The sequence below is a fragment of the Ochotona curzoniae genome, unplaced genomic scaffold, assembly GCF_017591425.1.
Source record: "Ochotona curzoniae isolate NIBS_2020 unplaced genomic scaffold, NIBS_Ocur_1.0 scaffold_2453, whole genome shotgun sequence".
In the NCBI taxonomy this organism is placed as follows: Eukaryota; Metazoa; Chordata; class Mammalia; order Lagomorpha; family Ochotonidae; genus Ochotona; species Ochotona curzoniae.
The window spans coordinates 6,202,965-6,225,189 of NW_024467094.1; the positions used below are offsets into that span (position 1 = coordinate 6,202,965).

The 22,225-nt window shown below is 45.1% G+C and overlaps 1 protein-coding gene across 2 annotated transcripts in view; it reads right to left on the minus strand.

Annotated features, from left to right (window-relative positions):
* Positions 1-22,225, minus strand: part of CFAP52 (cilia and flagella associated protein 52) — a 45,194-nt gene that overhangs the window by 18,432 nt on the left and 4,537 nt on the right. Inside the window, exons 2-8 of one of the 2 annotated variants that reach the window (XM_041000407.1) lie at positions 21,020-21,219; positions 19,917-20,053; positions 11,662-11,790; positions 9,070-9,169; positions 7,739-7,855; positions 3,696-3,796; positions 2,182-2,352 (exon numbers count right to left, since the gene is read on the minus strand). In XM_041000407.1, coding sequence (XP_040856341.1) covers positions 2,182-2,352; positions 3,696-3,796; positions 7,739-7,855; positions 9,070-9,169; positions 11,662-11,790; positions 19,917-20,053; positions 21,020-21,219 — 955 coding nt within the window. The remainder of the gene's footprint in view (positions 1-2,181; positions 2,353-3,695; positions 3,797-7,738; positions 7,856-9,069; positions 9,170-11,661; positions 11,791-19,916; positions 20,054-21,019; positions 21,220-22,225) is intronic. The other variant, XM_041000409.1, reaches the window with a different exon arrangement.

Here is a 22,225-nt window from a genome sequence, read left to right on the forward strand (position 1 = left end):
ACATCTTATATACAAAGGCCATACAAAGGAATTAAACAAGAGGTATCCAAGAGGACTAATGCATGAACCAATAAACAAACAAATAAATAAATAAACAAAAGAGGAGGGACATGTGTTTAGCCTAGCGATGGAGATAACAATGAAGTCTCCCCCGTGCCATATTGGGGCACGTGGGTTCAAGACTGGGCTCTAGCTCCTGATGTCAGCCTCCCGCAGGTGCTGGGAGGCGGTGGTGACGGCTAAAGCAACACTGTTGCCACCCACATGGAACCTGAATTGAGTTCCTGGATTCCCATTTTGGTTCAGCCCAGTCCCAGCCATCACAGGTACTTGGGAAGTGAGCCAGCAAACCAGAGTGCCTTTCTCTCTCTCTCTCTCTGCCTCTCAAGTAAAGAAAACAATAAAAGCAAACATTTACAAAAAGTAGCGTTAAATCTTCATAATTGATGGCAATGAAGATGATGATGATGATGCTGGGTCTATAATTACAAATAATTTTAACATGAGAGATGGTGAAGGCAAAGTGAAGAGCAGAACAAAAAACATGCTAAGACTTTTGGCTCTTCAGCACATGGGTTATAAATGTTGGCTAACTGTGTAGACTTTGAAAAAAAAAAAATGTATTTAGCCTGAATGTTAAAAAGGCAAGTGTAGAGATGGGTGATATGGTGCAATGCGTTAAGTCACCATTTGAAGCACCTGAATCCTACATCCAAGTGCTAGCCTTAGTTCTAGCTCTTCTACCTCTGATCTGATTTCTTGCCACTGCTTCTGGAACACAGCTGTTGAAGGTCACTGCCACCCACGTGGGAGGTCAGGATGGAGTTGGAGTTCCTGGTTCCCGGCTGCTGTCTTCAGCCTGGCTATGGTGGGCTTCTGGGGAGTGAACCGCTGGATGGAAGATCCAAGTAGCTAACTAGCTACCCATCTGTCTATCTAGTCTTTTCTCTCTGTCACTCTGTCTCTCAAATACTTCACTTTTAAAAGAAGAAAAAAACATGTTTAACAAATTAAAAAATGCAAGTGGAAACATTAAGTGAATAGAAAGAAAGTAAATTTCTAAATCATGTGCAATAGGGAAGTGGAAGACTGGATCATATAAAATGTGATCCCTACAACAAACAGTAAGAAAAAGGACACACATGAAACTGAAGACCCAACTATCTGTGAACTAGTAAGTGTGAACGAACTTAAAACCTGACAGGAACAGGTGTCTGGCCTACCAGTTAAGATGCCTGCAACCCATATCACAAGGTCTGGGTTCGATACCCACCCCAGAATTTTGACTCCAACTTCCTGGCAATGCAGATCTTTGGAGACAATAATGATAGCTCAAGTAATTGGGTTTCTGTCACCCACATGGAAGACATGGATTGAGTTCCTGGCACCCAGCTTTGGTCTTTGCCTCCACCCTGGTTGTTGCAGGTGTTTGGGAAGTGGGTATAAGTGCTCTGTCCTTGCCTCTTACATAATTTGAAGTGCAGGATTACTGAGAAAGCAGGAGAGACAGAGAGAGAATCTTCCATTTCTTTGATTCATGTCCCAACTAGGCTGCAAGAACAGGCTGGACCAGACCAAAGCCAGGAGCTTCTTCCAGGACTTTCCTGTTCAAGGGCTCAAGCACTTAGGCCACCTGTCACTGCCTTCCCAGGCACATTAGCAGAGAGCTGGATGGGAAGTGGATCAGCCAGGTCTCAAACTGGCATCCATATGGAATGCTGGGGCCTCAGCAGGCAGTTTTATCCACTACATCACAGTGCTGGTTCCTTATGTACATTTGAAAAAGAAGTCGATGGTTATTTTTATTTATTTTGGATGAGATTTCTCAAAAAATACTACAGACAGGCATTTTAGAAATGTATGTCCCCACCACCATAGTTGGTGATATCCAGATGACCCCAAAGGAACCAAGAACTTGAAAGATGTTTTTCTTGTTTTTGTTTGTTTGCTTAAAGAGGATTACTTGGCTTTTTGAGATAGCACTGTATCAGCCAGAAAGATCCCGAGGAGCGTGTACCTTTCCACAACAGGTTTATTGGAAAAGTCAATCTTAGAAAGTGTATTAAAAATAATTTGTGAAGCTAAGAAACATTTAAGAAGAAAGGAAGAAATCATATACTTCCATCCTCTGGCACACTGCGTCACATCTCCACCACGTCCCTGTTTCCTTGTGCTACTTACAACGGGAAGACGATGTCCTGCACAGCCTCGAAGTGACACGTCGCAATCAGAGTCTCTTTGAAATCGGTGAAGTTGACGCGGTAGATGTGTGATTCTTCAGTTCCTACGAAAAACTGGTGTCCTTCTCCTCGCAGAGTGATGGAAGAGATGCCTCCCTGGAGCTGAATTTTCCTTTAAAAGAAGGAGGAAAAAACAAAAGGGAGTCACTCAACCAGCAAGCTCAGGGACCATCTGGTGTGAGACAGAGGACGTGGATCAGGCTCATGATCTGTGAGTCAGCCGGAGGGGCACGAGTTCTTCTCGATGTTTCGTGCCCATGGTCAGCCATGGGAAAGGTCAGTGCAGGTTAAAACAGGGAAGATTTGTAAGTTTTATATATGTGTTTATATATAATATGCATTATAGCATATTTATGTATATTTATACAGAATACATATTATATTTATATATACGTAAAGAGAGAGGCTGGAATAGGCTAAGCAACAAGGGCTAAATCTGAAGAGAGGGTCTAATCCAAGCAGGTATATGGGTACAAATGACCATGGCAAACAAACCCTTTATTAACTCCATTTTCTGGGAGACAATTCTAAAATCTAATGGAGGAAAAAAAAAAAAACAAGCTTTATGTCAAAGAATGCCGTTATAACCTTCTTTAAAAGAGTGAAGAGGTAGAAGCATCGTGAATGGAATAATAGAATGGTTCAATGATCAGTGGGACATCAATTTCACAGAATAGTCGCCTTGCCCTTACAATGGTGTTTCAAGGATTATGTAATACATGCAGACTTTATCACAAATAATAAAAACATGATGTGATAAGATTAACAGTCCTTACAATGCTCACATTACATTTAAAAAAATGCAAATGGAAAATGTTGTAAGTACAAGGGGCAAGCATTTGGCTCAGCAGTTGGAATGCTCAGAGCTGGAACTCAACCTGGGTCTCCCATGTCAGAGGCAGAAGACCCAAGGACTTCGGCCATCACCTGCTGCCCCGTGGGGTGTGTGTGTCAGGAGGAGGCTGGATCAGAACTAGAACAGCCAGGCCTGGGGCATCAGGCACTCAGGTAAGGGATACAACTGCACCATGTGGCAACTTCACAACTGCTCTGGAATGCAACTGTGAACCTTGCACATGCTTGGGCACTCATTGCGCAATGAATCTCACAGAACAATTCTGGAGGTTTACCACTTGATATTAATTGTCGGGTAAGCTTATAGCATTCTATTTCCCTCATCGTGCCTGAATATGTTAGCTAAACAAAACCTTAGCACGTTTATGAAGAGGGAGGGCAGTGTTCTTCCAGGCAATCTTGGACTACTCGGGTTTAATCCAGCATGGTCACTGACCAAAAAAAAAAATACCCAACCATCTATTGTGGATCCAGCTTCTCACTTTCACGAGATGAAATTTTTCAACCAAATCTGTCAATGTCATTTGCTTATTAACTTGAAGCAAAGCCCCCTCAGGAGGGTCTCCACCCACCCTAACTTCTGTGGGCCCCAGAACTTACTTGATGGGCTTGTAGTTGGGACTTTTACAGAACATCAGCAATCCAGCTCCAGAGCCCACCAGCAACCCCCCCATCTTCAGGCACTTGATGGCTGACACTCCCTAGGGAGAAAGACGGTATTGAGGAAAAGGTTGGACTGTCTCACAGTTAAGCATCAACGCAAGACTCGATGCAACAAGCATGGACAAGGTCATGTCCGTGCAGCACATGCTGCCTGCCTGGCCTGAAGGTCATGAAGATGTTCCTCATGATAAACGCCCTAGGCTGGCTAGAAGATTCAAAGCCAACAATGGAGGATGAGTGCTTGCCCTAGCTGCTGTGATGCCACACGGGGTACCTGCAAGCCAGGTTGAAGCACCCACATTCAAGTCCTGGCTCTGTTTCCAATTCCTGTTAAGGCATATCTAAGGAGGCAGCAGGTGATGGCCCAGATGTGTGGGTCCTTGCCACCCTCCCGCTTTAGCCTAGCAAGACCCCAGCTGCTATGGGGCACTGGGGGAGTGAGTCAGTGAGTGGAAGAGTCTCTTAAAACTCCTGTCTTTCAAATAATAATAATAGTACTAATGACAACAGTGAACTCACATAGCAGGAAGGAGCCCCTGGCCTAGCAAGAAGCGAGCATGCTTCATCATCACTCTTCCCTAAAACCACCTGTGCATCCTCAATCTATTGAAAGGAACACTTGAATATGCACTTGACTGCACTTCAAAACAGAAAGCATAAGCACAGGCCCACTAGTGTGTGTCCCCTAGTACCACTGTTTTCACTAGAGCTTAATTTTCACAAATGGGCAAGACCATATGTGTCATCTAAATAAAGTACAGAAGAGGCCTAAGCACACAATGGCTCAACTGGCTAAGCCTTCAACTTCAAGTGCCAGCATCTCCTATGAACACTAGTCTGTGTCCCAATTGCTCCACTACTCATCCACCTCCCAGCTTGTAGCCCACGAAAAGAGCAGAGGATGGCCCAGAGCCTTGGAGCCCTGCCCTGACATGGGAGACCCAAAGGCGACTCCTGGCTTCAGATCGGCTCAGCTTTGGTTGTTGCGGCCATTTGGGGAGTGAACCAGCAGGTGTAAGCTCTTTTTCTCTGAATCGCCTTCTCTCCATAAATCTGTCTTTCCAATAAAAATGAATAAATCTTAAGTACAAAAGAATACTTTCTGCATGGTGACTGCACAAAGAGTCTTCCAAAAGCTCATGGAAGATGTATATTATGAAAATCCTATGCATGGGTTTTCCCAAAAAAGTGCACTAAAGTAAACTCATTCTAAAAATGTGTATATGTGAGAGACGGTGTTCTTTCTCCACTGGCTTATTTCCCAAATGCCCTCAACAGCCATCGCTGGGCCTCACCGAAGCCAGGAAACTCAAGCACTGGGCCAACATCCTCCATCTACCCAGATGTGCTAGCAGGGAGCCAAATCAGAAGTAGACAGGGGTCAAGCCAGCACTCCAAACTCAATGCACCACACAAAGCCCATCCCTAAACTCTTAGCTCCATTTTGTAAAACCTTTTCAAAGTACTCCCGTATTTTCTCAACTAAAGCAAGTGGTGCAAAATCTTACCAACTGCAAGACATATGTTTACAACTGGAAGCAGTCCTTGGAGTTTGAATCACTTTATGAAATCCAATATGCAGCTCTAGTTTTCAAACGGGTGTGACTCCTGTGGGTTGAGCATGTTCCCTAAAGTTCACAAGTGGGATCCTGAACTGCCACATGTAACAGTGTGTGGAGGTGGGCCTGACCAGAGGTGACTGGGTCATGAGGGCTTGGCCTGATGGATGCACTAGGGATATCACGGGGTAGGCTTGACAGAAAAGGCATGTTCATGTGCTGGTGTTTGGTGGAGCAGTTTGAGTATCACTTGGGATGCCCCCACTTTGCATCAGAATGCCTGGGTTCAAGTCCCAGCTTGGCTCCTATATGTTCTGGACATACATTTTCACTTCCTTTGGATGAATGTCAGGGAGTGCAATTGCTGGATCAGCTGATAAGGGCTGATTTAATTTAATTTGGTAAGAAATGGCCAAACTGTCTTCCTAAGTGGCTATCCTGTGTTCCTGCGAGTGATGAAGAAGATGCATCTTCAGGATTTGGTGGTGTCAACCCTGCACCTTTTGACTGTTCCAACAGGCATCCCAGTTAACTTTGAATTTCCCTAATGCCACAGCTTTTCATGGGCTTATTTTCTATCTGCACATTTTCTCTGAATTGGTACCTACTAAAGTCCCTTTTTTTTCATTCCAATTTTAGTATATGTACTGCCAAAGTGAGCACTAAAGTCCCATTTTTTTTTAAATCAAGCTGCTTTTTAAAGAGTTCTTTGGGGGCAGGTAGTTCAGTGACTTGGGACAGTCACTTCCCATATCAGACAGCCAGTTGCAGTAGTCACTCCTTTGCTTCCAATCTGGTCCCCGAGTGCTGGCAAGGCACACAACATGCAGATCAGTAGTCTCCAGGGAGTGCTTCCTGAAGGCCTTGGGAAAGACCTCAGGAGTTAATTACCAACAGGGCTGCAAGCCTTGCCTTCCTTCAACTGCAACCACTTTGCCTTTGTTCGCTTAACATATTGCCCCCCAAATAAGTTAAGGGGCTACTTGGGGCTCATTGGGTTTAGCTGCCATTTGTGATTCCCACATCCCAGACAGACATGCCGATTTGACTCAGATACTCCACATCTGATCTAGCTCCCTGCTAATGAGCCTGGGAAAGCAGAGGAAGATGGCTGAAGTCCTTGGTCTCTGCCATGCACATGGGAGACCTAGACTGAGTGCCTGGCCCAGTCCTACTTGTTTTGGGCATTTGGGCAGTGAACCAACATTTAGAAGCTTTCTTTTACATCTCTTTGTCTTTCCATTCCTCTGTCACTCTGCCTTTCCATTAATAACATAAACCTTTAAAACAAATAAAATGAAATACATGGATTGGGACACCCTTACTCTTCTGTGGGATTGCCTCTCCCTCTTCTCGAACTTTCCTCTCATCTACATGGGTTGCCTCAAAAGCTTGAATAGTATAGGACTCTATTATGAAGAACACGCTTGACATTTTCCCAGGAGCACAGTGCACCACTTCAGGGTTTTTCTTGAGAATATATGCTCGGAGGAGAAGTATCTAAGCTTAGTTAAAGCCATCTGTTCTGTTATCAGAGTTGAGATAGGCAGGTGCAGAATCCGGCATAGGCTTTCCAATGCAAAGTTGAGTAGAAACAGGCCTCGTAACTTTCTGGGGTGCTGGAAATAGCAGTGCTGTTATATAAAGTTACCCTTCAGTGGTAGGCTTTTTATTTCGGTGCAGAAATCAGTGTCTCTCACTGGACTCTCAACCAGATTTGTGATGAATTCTGAAGATGAAAAACCACTGACTATTTCTAGGTCTTGCTCATGACTTACAACAACGGAGGAAGGCAGGCAAAATCTAAAATCTAGTTATTAGAGTAGAGATTATACATTTGGTCTTGCAGATCAGAGTATATTTCTCTTATATGTGGCAATTGGGCTGGAACCACCAGGTTCCAAATCACACCGTGCTCTCCACTGGGAACACCAAGGAAGGACTTTGCTGGAAGAAATGAGCTGATGCACCTTGTAAATTTAGCTGTGGCCTTGAAGATGTCACTGGCTTTTCCTCTGTTCCATGGGATTTTAATTTTAAGGCTTATTTATGTGAAATACAGAGTTACAGGGAGAAGGGAGAAAAAGAGAGGTCTTTCATTTTCCAGTTTGCTCCCCCAAATAGCCACAGTGATCAGGTTGAAGACAGGTGGCAGGCGCCTCTTTTGGGTCTTCCACGTGGATGCAGGGGTCCTGAGCACTTCAGCCATCTTCCACTGCCTTCTCAGTGCATTAGCAGGGAACTGGATGGGAAGTGGAGGATTCGAACCACTACCCATATGGGATGCTGGAGTTGCAGGCAGAGGCTTAACTTGCTAAGCCACAGCACTGGCCTCTAGACTTTTTTCTTAAAGTGAGTCAGTGCTGCCAATGGAGGGAAGCCAACGTCAGAACAGAGTGGGTCCCGTGAATTTCAACTCACCAGACTGTACTTGTCCTTAAGGGGCCCTGTGTCTGTCAGCAGTTTGGTCCTGGGGTTCATTTTTAGGATATCTCCAGTTGTAGTGCCAAGGTAGAAAAAGCTGTCATCTTCGGCCATCTGAGGAAAAGAGGAAGAGAAACCTAAGTGGCTGCCTTGTCTCAGGAGCACCCACAGGTCCCCAGTCAGCAATGGGACAAGCTTTGTCTGAAACCCCAAGGAAGACCTTCAAAGATGCTCATGGCTACTTCTGCTTTACAAAATAAGAACAACTCCACTGTGAGCAGGATCAGAACCAAATGTAGAACTGGAGGGAGGGGGCAGGCTTGCTCCATGGGAGGCTAGGCTACCACCTGTGATGCCAGCATCCCTTACAAGTACAGGTTCAAGTCCTGGCTGTTCCGCTTCCCATCCACACCTGGCAGTTTCATGCTCACACACCTGGCAAAGCAGTGGAAGATGGCCCAGATGCTTGGATCCCTGCCACCCACATGGCTGACTCAGATGCTATTTCTGGCTCACAGCTCCTGGCTTTAGCCCAGCTACTGGGGCCATTTGGTATGTAAACCAATGGAGGGAAAATCTGTGTGTGTGTGTGTGTGTGTGTGTGTGTGTGTGTGTGTGTGTGTGTGTGTGTGTGTGCGTTTCCCTCTGTCTGTAACTTTGTCTTTCACATAAGTAAAGAACTGGAGGAAATACCGGAATCCAATGCTTGTCCTGTGTCATTGGGTCTGAAAGTTGGTTTGGGTCTGATGTGAACACGTATCCCTGCCAGCATAGGCTCCTCAGACACCTGCGGTGGGCTCCTTGCATGGAGGTGTGTTCCTCGGTAGAGGACACATACTTGCTCCATCTCATCTACCTTTCCCAAGGTCTGGAAGGTGAGTATGCATTCAACAAGAGGAGTAAGTTGCTGGGGAACGGAGTTCTATATAGGAGGGTCTGGCTCCACATTTTAAATACACAGTTTCCTTTTTTGTGGGTCAGACCATGAGCTTCATTGTTAAGAGATGTTCTTTCTGGTGGCAGAAGCTACTTGGATGGCATCGGGAAGTGCTGAGGGGTATGAGTGCCGCCACGGCTGGCCTGCTGTCAATCAGGTGAGCATGCTTGGGGTGTCGGATGACAGCCCCTGGACCCACTAAATCAGACCATGTCTAGGTAGCCTCTCCCGGGCTCCAGAAGTAACTCTCTCACCTGCCCTTCCCCATCAGCAGCCTGTGAGTCCACAGCTCCCCTCCCTCTCTCCAGTCCACACACCCTGAACAGAACCCTTGGCAGGTGCATGCGCTAGTAATACTTCCTTAAAATATCATGCGTGAGGTAAGACCTACTGCAATGCTCATGACTATCCTTTTCATCTGTCCTGTCTGGCATTCAGTTGGCCAGATTTTCCTATTTGGAAGATCCAATTCCCACACGCGAATCGTCCCACTGAAACAAAAACACACACGAAAAAAAAATCACGTTTGTATAAACATGTATTGAACATTCATCTCAAAATTGTATTTCCATAAACACATCTTTAATAATAGTATCTTGAAAAGCAAATCGTTTTCATATAAGTACACATTTAATATTCAACTTGATCCTTTTTGTTTTGTATTCTCTTGGAGGAGAAGAGAAAGGAAAAAGTGCTAACTGCCCCCCCTTTTTTTTTAATGTGTATTAATTTAGGTGCCAGTGTCGTGGCAGAGTGGGTTAAGCCACTGCCTGAGACACCAGCATTCCCTGTAAGTGCCAATTTGAGTCCTGGCTGCTTCACACCTGATCTACTTCCCTGCTAATGAATGTGAAAAAGCAGCAGAAGATGGCCCAAGTCTTGGAGTCCCTGTCACCCACATAGAAGACCAGGAAAGAGTTCTAGACTCTTGGATTTAGGCAGAGCCCAACCCCAGCCATTGCAGCCATTTGTGGAATGAACCAGCAGAACAAGTGCGCCCTCTCTCTCTCTCGGCTTCCCTATCACTCTGCCTTTCAAATAAAAAATTAACTTTTACTATTTTATTTGTTTAGAAGAGTAACAGAGACCAGTTTTTTTTTTAAAAGATTTATTTATTTGAAATTCAGATTTACAGAGAGAGGGATAGACAGAGAAAAGATCTATCCACTGGCTCACTCCCCAAGTGGCCACAATGACCTAGGCTAAGACAGGTTGAAGCTGGGAGAAAGGAGCTTCATCCAACTCTCCCACATGGGTGCCAGGAGCCCAAACATTTGGGGCTTCTTCCCTGGGAAAACAGAGCAAAGCAACCCCAGTGCTTGCTCCCCTGACACCCATGTGGGAGACCTGGATGGAGTTCCTGAGTCCTGGCTTTGGCTTAACCCAGCCCTGGACAGTGAAGCCATTTGGGCAGAGTACCAGTGTACGGAATCTTTCTGTCTGTCCACTCTCTCCCACCTCCCACCTATCTCTGTAACTCTTTAAGATAAATAAATACATTAAAAAAAAATGTGTCTGGTAGGAGTTAACTTTCAAGTTGGCCAAGGAGTCTCCAGGCCCCTGAAGTTCTGTCAGAGGATCAGCCATGAGACAAAGGCACGCTGGACATGGCAAGGTGGAGCCAGCAAGTTAATACCAACACAAACCAGCACAGACGCTACAGTCTGGCAAGGAAAAGCAATCAACAGTCCTTACCTTTCTTTCTTTCCTTTTTTTTTTTAAGATTTATTTTTGTTGGACAGTCAGAAAAACAGAGAGAAGGAGAGAAAGAAAGATCTTCCATCCAACAATTTACTCCCCAAGTGGCTGCAATGGCTGGAGCTGAGCCAATCCAAAGCCAGGAGCCAAGAGCCTCTCCACGGTCTCCCACACAGGTGCAGAGTCCCAAAGCGTTGGGCTGTCCTCCACTACTTTCCCAGGCCACAAGCTGCTGGGATTAGAACCGGCGCCCATATGGGATCTGGGAGAGTGTGAGGTAAGGACTTTAGCCACTAGGCTACGTGTTGGGCCCAATAGTCTTTACCTTTCAAGGTAGACTGAAATAGTTAGTTCCACCTAACGTATGGGTCCACTTTAACACCACGTTTTCAGAGTTCACGGCTCTGACCTGGTGCAGACTATTTTTAAAAAGCATGCTGTTAGATATGTTGAGCTTCTCTTTTAAGCTCCAGTCATGACTCTGGTAACTGTGAAGTTGTAAATCAATATATTCTGCGAGACAAATGCTGGTCTTTGTTCAGCTGCTCAGCTTGACCACCGTCAGCTTGCTAAAGCTGGGCCAACTTACTTGGGGCTGGCATTGTGGTATGCAGATTTAAGCTGCCATCCATCATGCTAGCATCCCATAGGGGAATGCCAGTGCAAGTCCTGGTGACTCTGCCTCTAACCCAGATCTCTGCTAAAGACCATGGCCTCTGCCAGCCACCTGAGAGATCCAGCCAGAATTTTAGCTTTCTGGCTTTAATCTGGACCAGCCCTAGATGCAACCATTTGGGTGGAATGAGCCACTGAATAGAAGATCTCTCTCTGTGTGTCTTTCTGCCTTTAAAATAAACAGATTTTAAAAAGCCAACCCTACTGGAAATGATCTCATATGTCTTATAGTCTAAACACTTGAAACTTGCTGGCACAGTTCCCTTACAAACTATCACTTCCTGAGACCGAAACCAAGAGCAGGTGGTGAGAAATGCCAAGCAGCAAATGGTTCTGCGTAATTGTGCAAATCACTTCATGGGTGTAGATGGGCGATCACGTGCTTTCAGCAACGAAGAACCTTGCACGTAAGCAGAATCTTTTCCATAGCAATCAAAGAATTTCTAAAGTAGCTGCATTTAGAATGCTTTCAGCTAAAAAGGATTTTGCTTTAAAGACTACAAAGTCAGGGCAGATATCACGCAAGACTGAAATGACCATGTTTCCCCGCACAAAGAAAAAAAAATTGCACTGTGTGTGGGTTTGGATGATTCCGAATGCAGACACGTACTTTCCAGCAGTAACGAACATCTCGTCTCGGCACCTGAAGAAGACCACGTTGGTGGCATTGCCCACATTGAGGCCGGCTGCTGGGCTGCCGCAGATGGCCTCTCCCTTAGCTGTGCTCCACACCACCACGCTGCCAAGACAAGGAGGACCGGGAAGGAGGGTGGGTGGAAGGAATCATGGGAAGAAAAGCCTCCAGAATAACAATCATTTCAGTGGTTCTAAAAAGAATAACACAATTGTTGTTTATCTATAGAGGAACAACAACAACAAATCACATTGCCATCCCTCTCCCCCACCCAGATATGGCCTTAATCACACTGGACATTAGCAAACACATGGGTGAAGCTTCAGCAGCTTGGAAGGAAAATGGTTATAAATGTGGAAAGTGTTTGTAACCCAGCAATCACATGAGATGTTAAAGCAAGCAGATTTTCAGATACAGAAGGAAAAATTTACCACCTGTGTCTCTCTTAAAAATTTTCCTTGGGGAAGTATTCCAGAAGAAAGGAAAGGAAGGGAAGGGATGGAGAGGGGAAAGGAGTAGAGGGAAGGGGAGAGACAGGAAGAGAAGGGAAAGGGAGGGGAGGGGAGGGAAGAAGAAGGGAGAGGAGAGGAGGGAAAAACAAAGTGCAAGAAAGAGAGGCTGTTACATTGGCTCAATAGGCTAATCCTCCACCTCAAAGTGCTGGGATCCTATACAGGTACCAGTTTGTGTTCCAGTTGCTCCATTTCCCATCCAGCTCCCTGCTTGTGCCCTGGGAAAGCAGCAGAGAATGGTCCAAAGCCTCGAGACCCTGCACTCATGTGGGAGACCCAGAAGAAGTTCCTGGTTCCTGATTTTGGATTGGCTCAGCTCTGGCCATTGTGGGCCCTCTGGGAAGTGAACCAGTAGATGGAAGATCTCTCTCTCTGTCTTCCCTTTAAATCTCTGTTTTCAATAAAAGTAAAAATTAAAAAACATCTTTAAAATATACAGAAAGAAAAGAAAGTCATTAAGATGATGCTATAGGCATCATTCTTGAGCTCGAACATGCCCCAGAATCAGAATGAGAATTACTGGGACAGAGACTGCTGGTCGCATCCACCGAGTTCCTGATTCAGCCAGTCCAGCATGAGCCTGAGAACACACCTTTCTCCCAAGTTCCACAGTGCTGCTGGCCTGGGAGGCCATACTTTGTTTAGGGCTACGTCTGCTGCTTTTGAGGGGCTAAACAGTCTCATCCTAGGCTGAACAATGCTTGAGTAATCAAACCAAAAACTCGGGTGAGTGTGTGATGTGACGTTAAATGTCTGAATCCAAATATTTAAAAGACAGTGGAAAGGGCATACATCTTGGCCCATACTTCCCAACTTTTTCCTCATCTGGAATGTAGGGTGACATTAACTTAGTGTCAAAATCAAAGGACACCCAAGATCAATGAGGAATGAGGAAGTAGGAAGCTGGATATTCTTTGGTCATAGTGGAAAAGTAGAAAAATAAAAAAATTAACTGCTTAAAAAAGTTAAAATGTTCATGAGATTGTGTACCCAAAAACAAAGACTGTTGAAATCAAGTGCCTCATTATCTATGAGAAAGAAAAAACACATCCACATAAAGTCTCATTCATAAATATTCATAGCAGCATGATTCACCATAGCTAAGACGTGCAAATGATCCACACACCCATCATCTGACATATGGGATAGCCACACAAAGGGATACTTAATGATAAAAAGCAAAGTATCGATTCATGCCACCCAGGGATGGACTTTGAAAATATGTTGCTCAGCCAAAGATGCCTGTTGTGAAAGGGCACCTGCTGGGTGGTTCTATTTACGTGCAGCATCGACAACAAGCAGGTGCACAGACAGGAGACTGAGATGCAAGGAGGAGGCATGGGGAGTGACCACTAATGGGAAGATGCTTCAAAACTGATCAGAACAATGGCTGAAAAGTCTCTGAATGCACTAAGAGCCAGTTAACTGCACACGATATATTGACACACTGTGAATGGGTGCATTTTACGGTATGTGATACTGTATCTCAATTCAAATGCAAAAAACAAATGCAAGCACCTCTGCAGAGTGAGGTGCTTCCAAAGGGTGGACTTGGGAGACTTTTATTTTGAATCTTGGATCTTTTGGCAAAGCCAAGACCACATGGTTTCTTTAGCAACCATGGCTAGGTACAGCTTTATTTTTTCAAAAACAAATTTAAAATTAAAAAATAAAAACGAATTGCAGCACCTCTGTACAACAGAACACTACGCAGCCATTGCAGTAAATGAGAAACAAGAAACTAAATGTGGGTGGGTAGATGGATGTTTATGGTTACAGCACAACCTGCATGTCAACATTTTTGCCAAGAGTTTCATAAAATGGTTATAAAAATGCCAAGGTTAAATACAGAACATGGCCACTTGTAGCTTCCCTTGTGTTTCTCTCTCTCTGGGGGGAATGCTAGTGTACACTGGGCAAAATCTTTCCTCATAGGTTGACTCCAATCGTCCAAAACCAATTGCAAGAACCTCGTCCTTGGCACCATGGTGATTCTTCAGAAATAAACATAGGACTAGTAGAACAAGGTTTCTTTCACATTTTTAAAAAAATATGTATCTATTTTTATTGGAAAGGTAGATTTACAGACAGAGAGACAGATCTTTCATCCACTGGCTCACTCCCCCGATGGCCACAACAGCTAGAGCTGAGCTGATCCAAAGCCAGGAGCCAGGAGCTTCTTCAGGGTCTCCCACATGGTTGCAGGAGCCCAAGGATTTGAGCCATCTTTTACTGCTTTTCCAGGCCACAGCAGGGAGCTGGATGGGAAGCGGAGCAGCTAGGACACAAACCAACAGGTACTCATAAGGGGAGAATTATAGACCTATATCATGCTGGGCCTGCCTTCCTTCTTCCTTCCTTCCTTCCTTCTTTCTTTCTTTCTTTCTTTCTTTCTTTCTTTCTTTCTTTCTTTCTTTCTTTCTTTCTTTCTTTCTTTCTTTCTTTCTTTCTTTCTTTCTTTCTTTCTTTCTTTCTTTCTTCTTTCTTTCTTTCTTTCTTTCTTTCTTTCTTTCTTTCTTTCTTTCTTCCTTCCTTCCTTCCTTCCTTCCTTCCTTCCTTTCTTCCTTCCTTCCTTCCTTCCTTCTTTCCTTCCTTCCTTCTTTCCTTCCTTCCTTCTTTCCTTCCTTCCTTCCTTCCTTCCTTTCCCTCTTTCTATCTTCTCTCTTTCCCTCTTCTCGTTTCTTCTCTCTTTCCCTCTTCTCTCCCTCCCTCACTCCCTCCTTCCTTTCTGTCTCCCTTTCCATCTTTCTCTTTACTAGAAAGTCAGATATACAGAGAGAAGGAGAGACAGAGAGAAAGATCTTCCATCCACTGATTCACTCCCCAAATGGCTGCAATGGCAGGAGCTGAGCCAATCCCAAGTTAGGAGCCAAGAGCCTCTTCCAGGTTTCCCATGTGGGTGCAAGGTCCCAAGGTTTTGGGCCATCTTTGACTGCTTTCCCAGGCCACAAGCAGGGAGCTGGATGGGAACTGCGGCTGCTGGGATTAAAACCAGTGCCTATATGGGATCCCAACATATGCAAGGCAAGGACATGGTAGGCTACCAGCCGGGTCCCTTGCCTTTTTTCTTTGGCTTCTCAAAACTGCCCAATTTCTCTATAAATAAATTTTAAACATCAAGCTTCAAATGACAAAGCAGATGAACAACTCTGTCAGATCTACCATACTGGAGGCAATTCCTTCCTGCCCCCGAGCCTCGATTCTCACTGGGAGGAGCAGAGCATCTTTTGGGGTAAGACCCTGACACTAATGTCCTGCAAATCTGCCCAGGCCATTATTCACTCCAAAAGTTGACAACAGCTGCTTTAACTCCAGTTGAGAGTATTAATGGAAGACTTTTGTACATATTATCTGTAAAAAAAAAGTCTGATGAAGATGGCCTAAGCATGAAGGACTACTAAAGGAAGATATACAATGAAAATTTTCTTGACTTTCTACATATTAAGAGAAATGTGAATACGAGATAACATATGAACACAAACTTCGCTGGTAACAAACTTGTGAAGCTTCAATAAAAAAGCATGTAGAAGTATATCAATACACTAAATCCTACGCAAAACTCAGATGTTATTTTTCTTTCTAAAGACTATGTTCCTTTACTATTTGCCGAGGAATACAGACTGAACCAATTGTTTTCCCAAAGTGAGAGTCCTAAAAGTTCATGACAGATGAGTTTTGGCAGGCTAGACAGCTGTGGTCCTCGCAGACGTTGCGGACACGTATGACAGCTGGAGGAACCACACAGAGGTTACACTCTGGCCTCCCTTAGAATCTAAGCCAAACACACCACTCAACTGACATCTTGCATTCCATCCGAACAAAAAAGGAAAAAAAAAAAAAAGTCTTTTCCAGCAAAAGCTGCTCTGTGAAGAAGGAATGACTGTTACACCAGATGTGCAGGCATCAACCTAGAAACGTAGGAAACAAGAATAAGGCAGGAAGCAAGACACCTGCAAAAAGAACACAATGGCTCTCCAGGAATAGACGGCTGTTCGCAGGAAATCCATGACATGCCTGAAAAAGCATTCAACGCAAAGATCCTAAGCAAACTCAACGGGACACAGAATAGAGTTCAAAGAAATGCAGACAACGGTGCCTGATATGAACGAGAGACATCCAACAAAGAGGCAGAAATCATGAAAAAGAATTGGAAAGCTCAGCACTGAAAACTCTGATTAATGAAACTAAAAAAACATATTTCAACAACAAAACAGATCAAGGGGAGGGAAAAGATTTTCTGTGTCTGAGGATAGAACTTTGGAAATAACCCAACTGGACTAAAATAAAAAGAACAGAGATGAACAAAGAAAGCCTAAAGACATATGAAATACCACCAAATGAACAAATATTCCCACCCCCTGATGTCTGTAGAAGCGAAAGAAAAGGCACTGAGAATCTATCTGATGAAATTCATAGTTGGACACTTCCTAAACCTTGAACGAGAGAAGGACTTCAAGGCACAGGAGACTCAAGGGGTCTCAACGGGATTCAACTCCAAACACATTCTCCAAGGTATAGTCAAACTGTTGAAAGAATTAAGGAAATCAACTCCAGCGGAAGAGGAGGACTCCCAATGAAACTGTCAATAGACCTTGACAATGTAATACTAGATTCTCTACCGTTGCCGACACCCACAATGGCATGATGCACTTGAACAGCAGAATGTTTAACTTGTAACTGTTGCTGGAGGAGAACATTGCTATAATACAGGGAAAATGGTGGGAGAGGGAGGGGAAATCTCTATATCTATAAAACTGTATTACAGAAAAGAATAACTAAAAAAAATATATAAAAAGAATAAGGAGAGAATCCTAAAGGCAGTGAGATAAAAATACCAAGTTCCACTTGAAGGAAAATCCACTAGGCTAACAGCAGGCATCTCAGCAGAAACCACAGGGCAGAAGAGTACAGGAGGATACAGTCAAGGTCTTGAAAGAAGAAAAAAGACTTCCAGTCAAGAACACTAGATCCAGTGAAACTAACTTTTAGAAATGAAGGCAAAACCAAGCATGCTCCAGACAAACACAAGCTGAGGGGACTGATCTCCACCAGACCAGCCTTCCATGACACCCTGGAGGAAGCGCTGTGTTAGATATGAAAGGATCATGAGAACCACCACAAAGGCACACAACTGCACAAACCTGGCTAACATAGCAGATGCACAACAGAGAAACAGGGGTCAGGGTTGTTGTGCAACAAGTTGAGCCATCACTTGCAGTACTTGCATCTCGTTTGGAGGTTGCAACTGCTCTCTTTCCAATCCTTCTCTCTGCTAATGTGCCTGGAAAGGCAGCAGGTGATGGCCTAAGTACTTGAGTGTGGGAGACCCAGATGAAGTTCCTGACTTCTGGCTTTGGATGCTGAAGACATAGCAATCCCTGATTTAAAAAAAAAAATACTATTAAAGTTTTTAACAATTAAAACAGCTTGGTACTGGCATGAAAATTAACACATAGACCAATGACATAGAGAACCCAAAAATTAATCCAAATAGATACAGCCAGTTAAAAATGATTTATTTGAAAGGCAGAGCCACATGGAGTGGAAGGAATTTTCTATCCACTGATTCACCCTCCCTCACAAAGGCTACAATGGTTGAAGCTGAGCCAGCCCAAAGCCAAGAACCCAGAATGCCATCTAGGACTCCCACATGAGTGACAGGGGTTCAGAATCTTGCAGGGGGTGGGCATTTTCCACTGCTTTCCTAGGCAGATTAGCAGGGAACTGGATCAGAAGTGGAGCAGCTAAGATGTCAACAAGTACCCTTAAGAGATACTGGTATTGCCAGTACTGCCTAAACCCCTATGCCATAATGTTGGGTTTACCAGTAGTTTCTGCTTTGCTTGAATATTTATTTATTTATTTGAAAGGCCAAGTGACAGAGAGAGGGAGAGATAGAGACAAAGAGAGATCTTCCATTTTTTGGTTCCATCTGTGAACAGACATAAGGGCCAGGGCTGGGCCAGGCAAAAGCTTTATCACGATGACCTGGACTGTCCTCTACTACTTTTGCAGGAGTGTTAGCAGGAAGCTGAATCAGAAGTAGGGCAGCAGGGATAAAACAGTTCCTACATGGAAAGTTGGCATTGCAGGCAGTCATTTAACTCACTGTGCCACAATGCCACCCGTCCAACAACTGATTTGTGACAAAGGTGCCAAGAACATAACTTAGAGAAAGGATAAGCTTTTCAAAGATAGTGATAAATTTCTAAACAATCACATCCACCTGGGAAAAACCTTCAGAACACGTGCCATTGTGGCCCGGGGTTGATATTAAGTGACCTTACCTGGGTACTGGGACTCGGGTACTGGGATGGTAGGGGGCTGGATATGGCCTATCCCCTTATCTGCCCCCACCCCTGGAAATCAGAAGAAGAAACAGAACGCTTGGGAGAATCAAGATGGTGGAATAGGATAAGGACACGTTTAAACAGATGGAGAAACATTAGCCAGTGTGAAGGAAAGAGGGCACAATCTAGGAAATAGGAGAGGACAGAATGACAGCAGAGGGGCACCTGGAAACTGACAGACACAGGAAAGCAGCAGACACAACGATGTGGTGTTGCAGTGACTGATACCTGAGCAGCATTTAGTGAATGGTGATTTGAACTACACCGGCATCCGGAACTCCATCAGCAACAAGGCAGAAACGGGCATTCACTGGGAGCTCAGGAGGTGAATCCAAAGAACTGCCTGTCCTGCTGCTGCTCTGCTTGATTTGACAAGGTGCAGAGACCCAGCAGGTCCCAGTCAGGTGGTGCCAGAACAGGGTGGGTTTCACAGCCCAGTCCGCCCCCTAGAGCTGAATTGGATGCCTTTTTGTATAAGGAGGCAACAGCTATGGGACAGGACCATGTATGCATTGGGTTGGGAGTGAACTCATTTCTGGCTCAGCGAACGGCAAATTTGTTATCAGCCGGTTTACCTAAGCTCTTAACATGTAGCCTGGTCCTGATGACTGCCACTTCCTGGAACTGTCGGGAGGTGTCAGTGAGACAATGCTATTAGAAGATTCAGGATATGCCTGTCATGTAATACTGCTCAAAAAGACACATGCTTGGGGCCTAGTACAGTAGCCCAGTGGCTAAAGTCCTTACCTTGCATGCATGGGATCCCATATGGCCACTGGCCCGTGTGCCAGCTGCTCCACTTCCCTTCCAGCTCCCTGCTTGGGTTGCAGTGGAGGATAGGCCAAGACCTGGAAACTCTGTGCTTGCATAGAAGAGCTGGAAGAACCTCCCAGCTCCTGGTTTCAGATAGACTCAGCTCTGGCCATTGCAGCCGCTTGGGGGGTGAACAAGTGGATGGAAGATCTTTTGCTTTGTATCTCCCCCTAATTGTACATCTGCCTTTCCAATAATAAAATAAAGCTAAAAAAGGTATGTGCCTGTTATGTTTAGTGTCGATGACGGTGAGGACAGCTTCTGTTCAAAGCAGTGGATCATGGGATCAACTGGGAAACATAGGAACTCCTACTGCCCAGGAACAAACACACTAAATCCTGCAAGTGCAGCTGGGCATGGGCAGCTTCCTAAAGATGTTTAGGTGATTTCAACATGAAACCTGGGTGAGAACCACTGTTTTCCATGTTTCACATAGTTTTGTCTGCTTTCCACATCATGTACTCTCAGATACACACAGGTCCAGAGAGGACAGTAGAGGGGACACGCCTGGAGATATGCCTGGTGGGAAAACAAGTCCACATGCTTAGCTCATTACCTTCCATCGTCTGGGCCTCCGAGCGACACCAAGTACAGGTCGTTGGGCGAGAAGGCCAGCGCTTCAATCTTGCCCTTGTGAAGAGACAGCCGAGCAACCAGTTCCCTCTTCTTATAATCCCACAAAATGATGTCTGCCTGGGGGCCAGAAGGCACGGTGAGGTCACAGACAGGCTTCACATTATTACTTAATACTGTAAAAATAATTTGAGCTGGTTGTAATGGCTCAACAGGTTAATCCTCTACTTTTAAATGCCAGCTATCCCATATGGGCACCAGTTCTTGTCCCTGCTGCTCCGCTTCCCATCCAGTTCCCTTTTGTGGCCTTGGAAAGCAGAGGAGGTTAGCCTAAGTCCTTGGGACCCTGCACCCACATGGGAGACCCGGGAGAGGCTCCTGGCTTCGGATCAGCTCAGCTCAAGTCATTGTGGCCATCTGGGAAGTGAACGAGTGAAAGGAAAGTGTTTCCCTCTGTCCTTCTTCTCTCTGTATAATAATGACAAATAAGTTTTTTGAGAAATAAATGAAACTTAAATCTTTAAAAAAAAATGTTCATTTCAAAGGCAGACAGAGTGAGCAAGACAAAGAGGAATCTTGCATCAGTTGCTTCACTCTCCAAATGTTTGCGGCAGCCAGGACTGGGCCAAGCCGAAGCTAGGCACCTGGAGTTCAACCCTGTCTCCCACATGGGTGACAGGCAGCCCAAGCACTTGAATCATCACTGGCTGCCTCCCAGGGTATCCATGAATAGGACGCTGGACCAAAAGAGGAGCAGCTGGAATCCCCGACCAGACAAGCCAAACGGTGTCTTCACCCCCTTACCAAGTATGTGCTATGTAGACACAACTGAGGAAGGAGCAACCTGTCTAAGAATGCCATCTTCTTTTTTTTTTTTTTTTTAGAGATGACATCATGGCTTCTTAATATGACAGTCACCAAACAGAAACAGACGTAGGGAGACCCTCCGTCCTGAGTTCCAGGAGTCACATCCTGCAGCACTGGGTGTAGAAATATAGCACCCCTTCACAGACAGGACAGAGTTAGTGAGGGACAGCAAGAACAAGAAGGAAGGAAAGAAGGGCAACTCTCAGGAACTGTGCTCACCTTGAACCCCATGAAAGTGACCTGTCCCGAGGCAATGTAATTTCCGCTCTTGGAGATGGTCAAACAGGAGACATTATTGTCATGGCCGTGCAGGAAATTCTGCTCATTGGTATTGATGGCCTGAATGAGGATGGTGCAACCCAGTGGATAAATCAGGTGCTCCTGGTCAGGGTGGCACTTGAGGCCAGTGGGCACATGGCCTGGGAGAGAGAGGCAGGAAACGATAATCATCAGGTCAAATGTGGCTGCAGAGTTTCTGCTTGACTGTAAGAGGTGACACTTTGGAAATACATATTAGATCAACTATAGTAAGCTGAAGGTAATAGGTAATGGCATGGCACTGACAAGAAAATTGACCTAGTGCTGGCATTGTTAATGGAGCAGTTTAAGCCTCTTCCTATGATGCCAGCATCCCATATGAGCACCAGTTCGAGTCTTGGCTGCTTCACTTCCAGTTCAGCTTCCTGTCATTGTGCCTGAGAAAGCAGAAGATAGCCCCAGTCATTGAGACCTAGAAAAAGCTCCAACTCCTGGCTTTGGCCTGGCCCAGTCCCAGCTGTTGCTACCATTTGTGGAGCAAACACGCATGTGGAAATTTTGTTTTCTCCTCCTTTCTCTGTAACTCTTTTTAAAAAAGATACAATAATAAAAAAGCAACAAAGTTGGACTGCTATGCTGCTTCTCAAACGTTAATATGCACAAAAATCCCCTTAGGATTCTGTTTGTAGACTCTAGCTTTGGGTCTGAGGTGGACATTTCTAACAAGGTCCAGGCACCTCTTTTAGCAGCAAGGCCCTAGGGCCACTTGTATCATAGCTAGAAGCATCTGTGGGGTTGGCACTTGAAATAGTGGTTAGACACCCAAAGTCCCACAGTGTGGTGCCTGGGTTCAGGCCCCAGTTCAGCTGGATTTCAGTTCCCCTGCTGATTCACATGCTAGGAAGGTGAGAGAAGATGGCCCAAGTGCTTGAGTCCCTGCCATCCACGTGGGAGACCTGTGTAGAATTCCTGGTTCTTGATTTCAGCCCAATCCAGCCCTGGATGTGACAATCACTTGGGAGTGAACCAGAAGGTGGGCATTCTCTCTGCCTTGTAAGAATCAATCAATTGGGCTTAGTGAGATGGCTCCAATGGCTAAAGCTCACTTTGCAAGTGCCGAGATTCCATATGAGCACCCATATGAGTTCATATGGGAAGGCAGTGGAG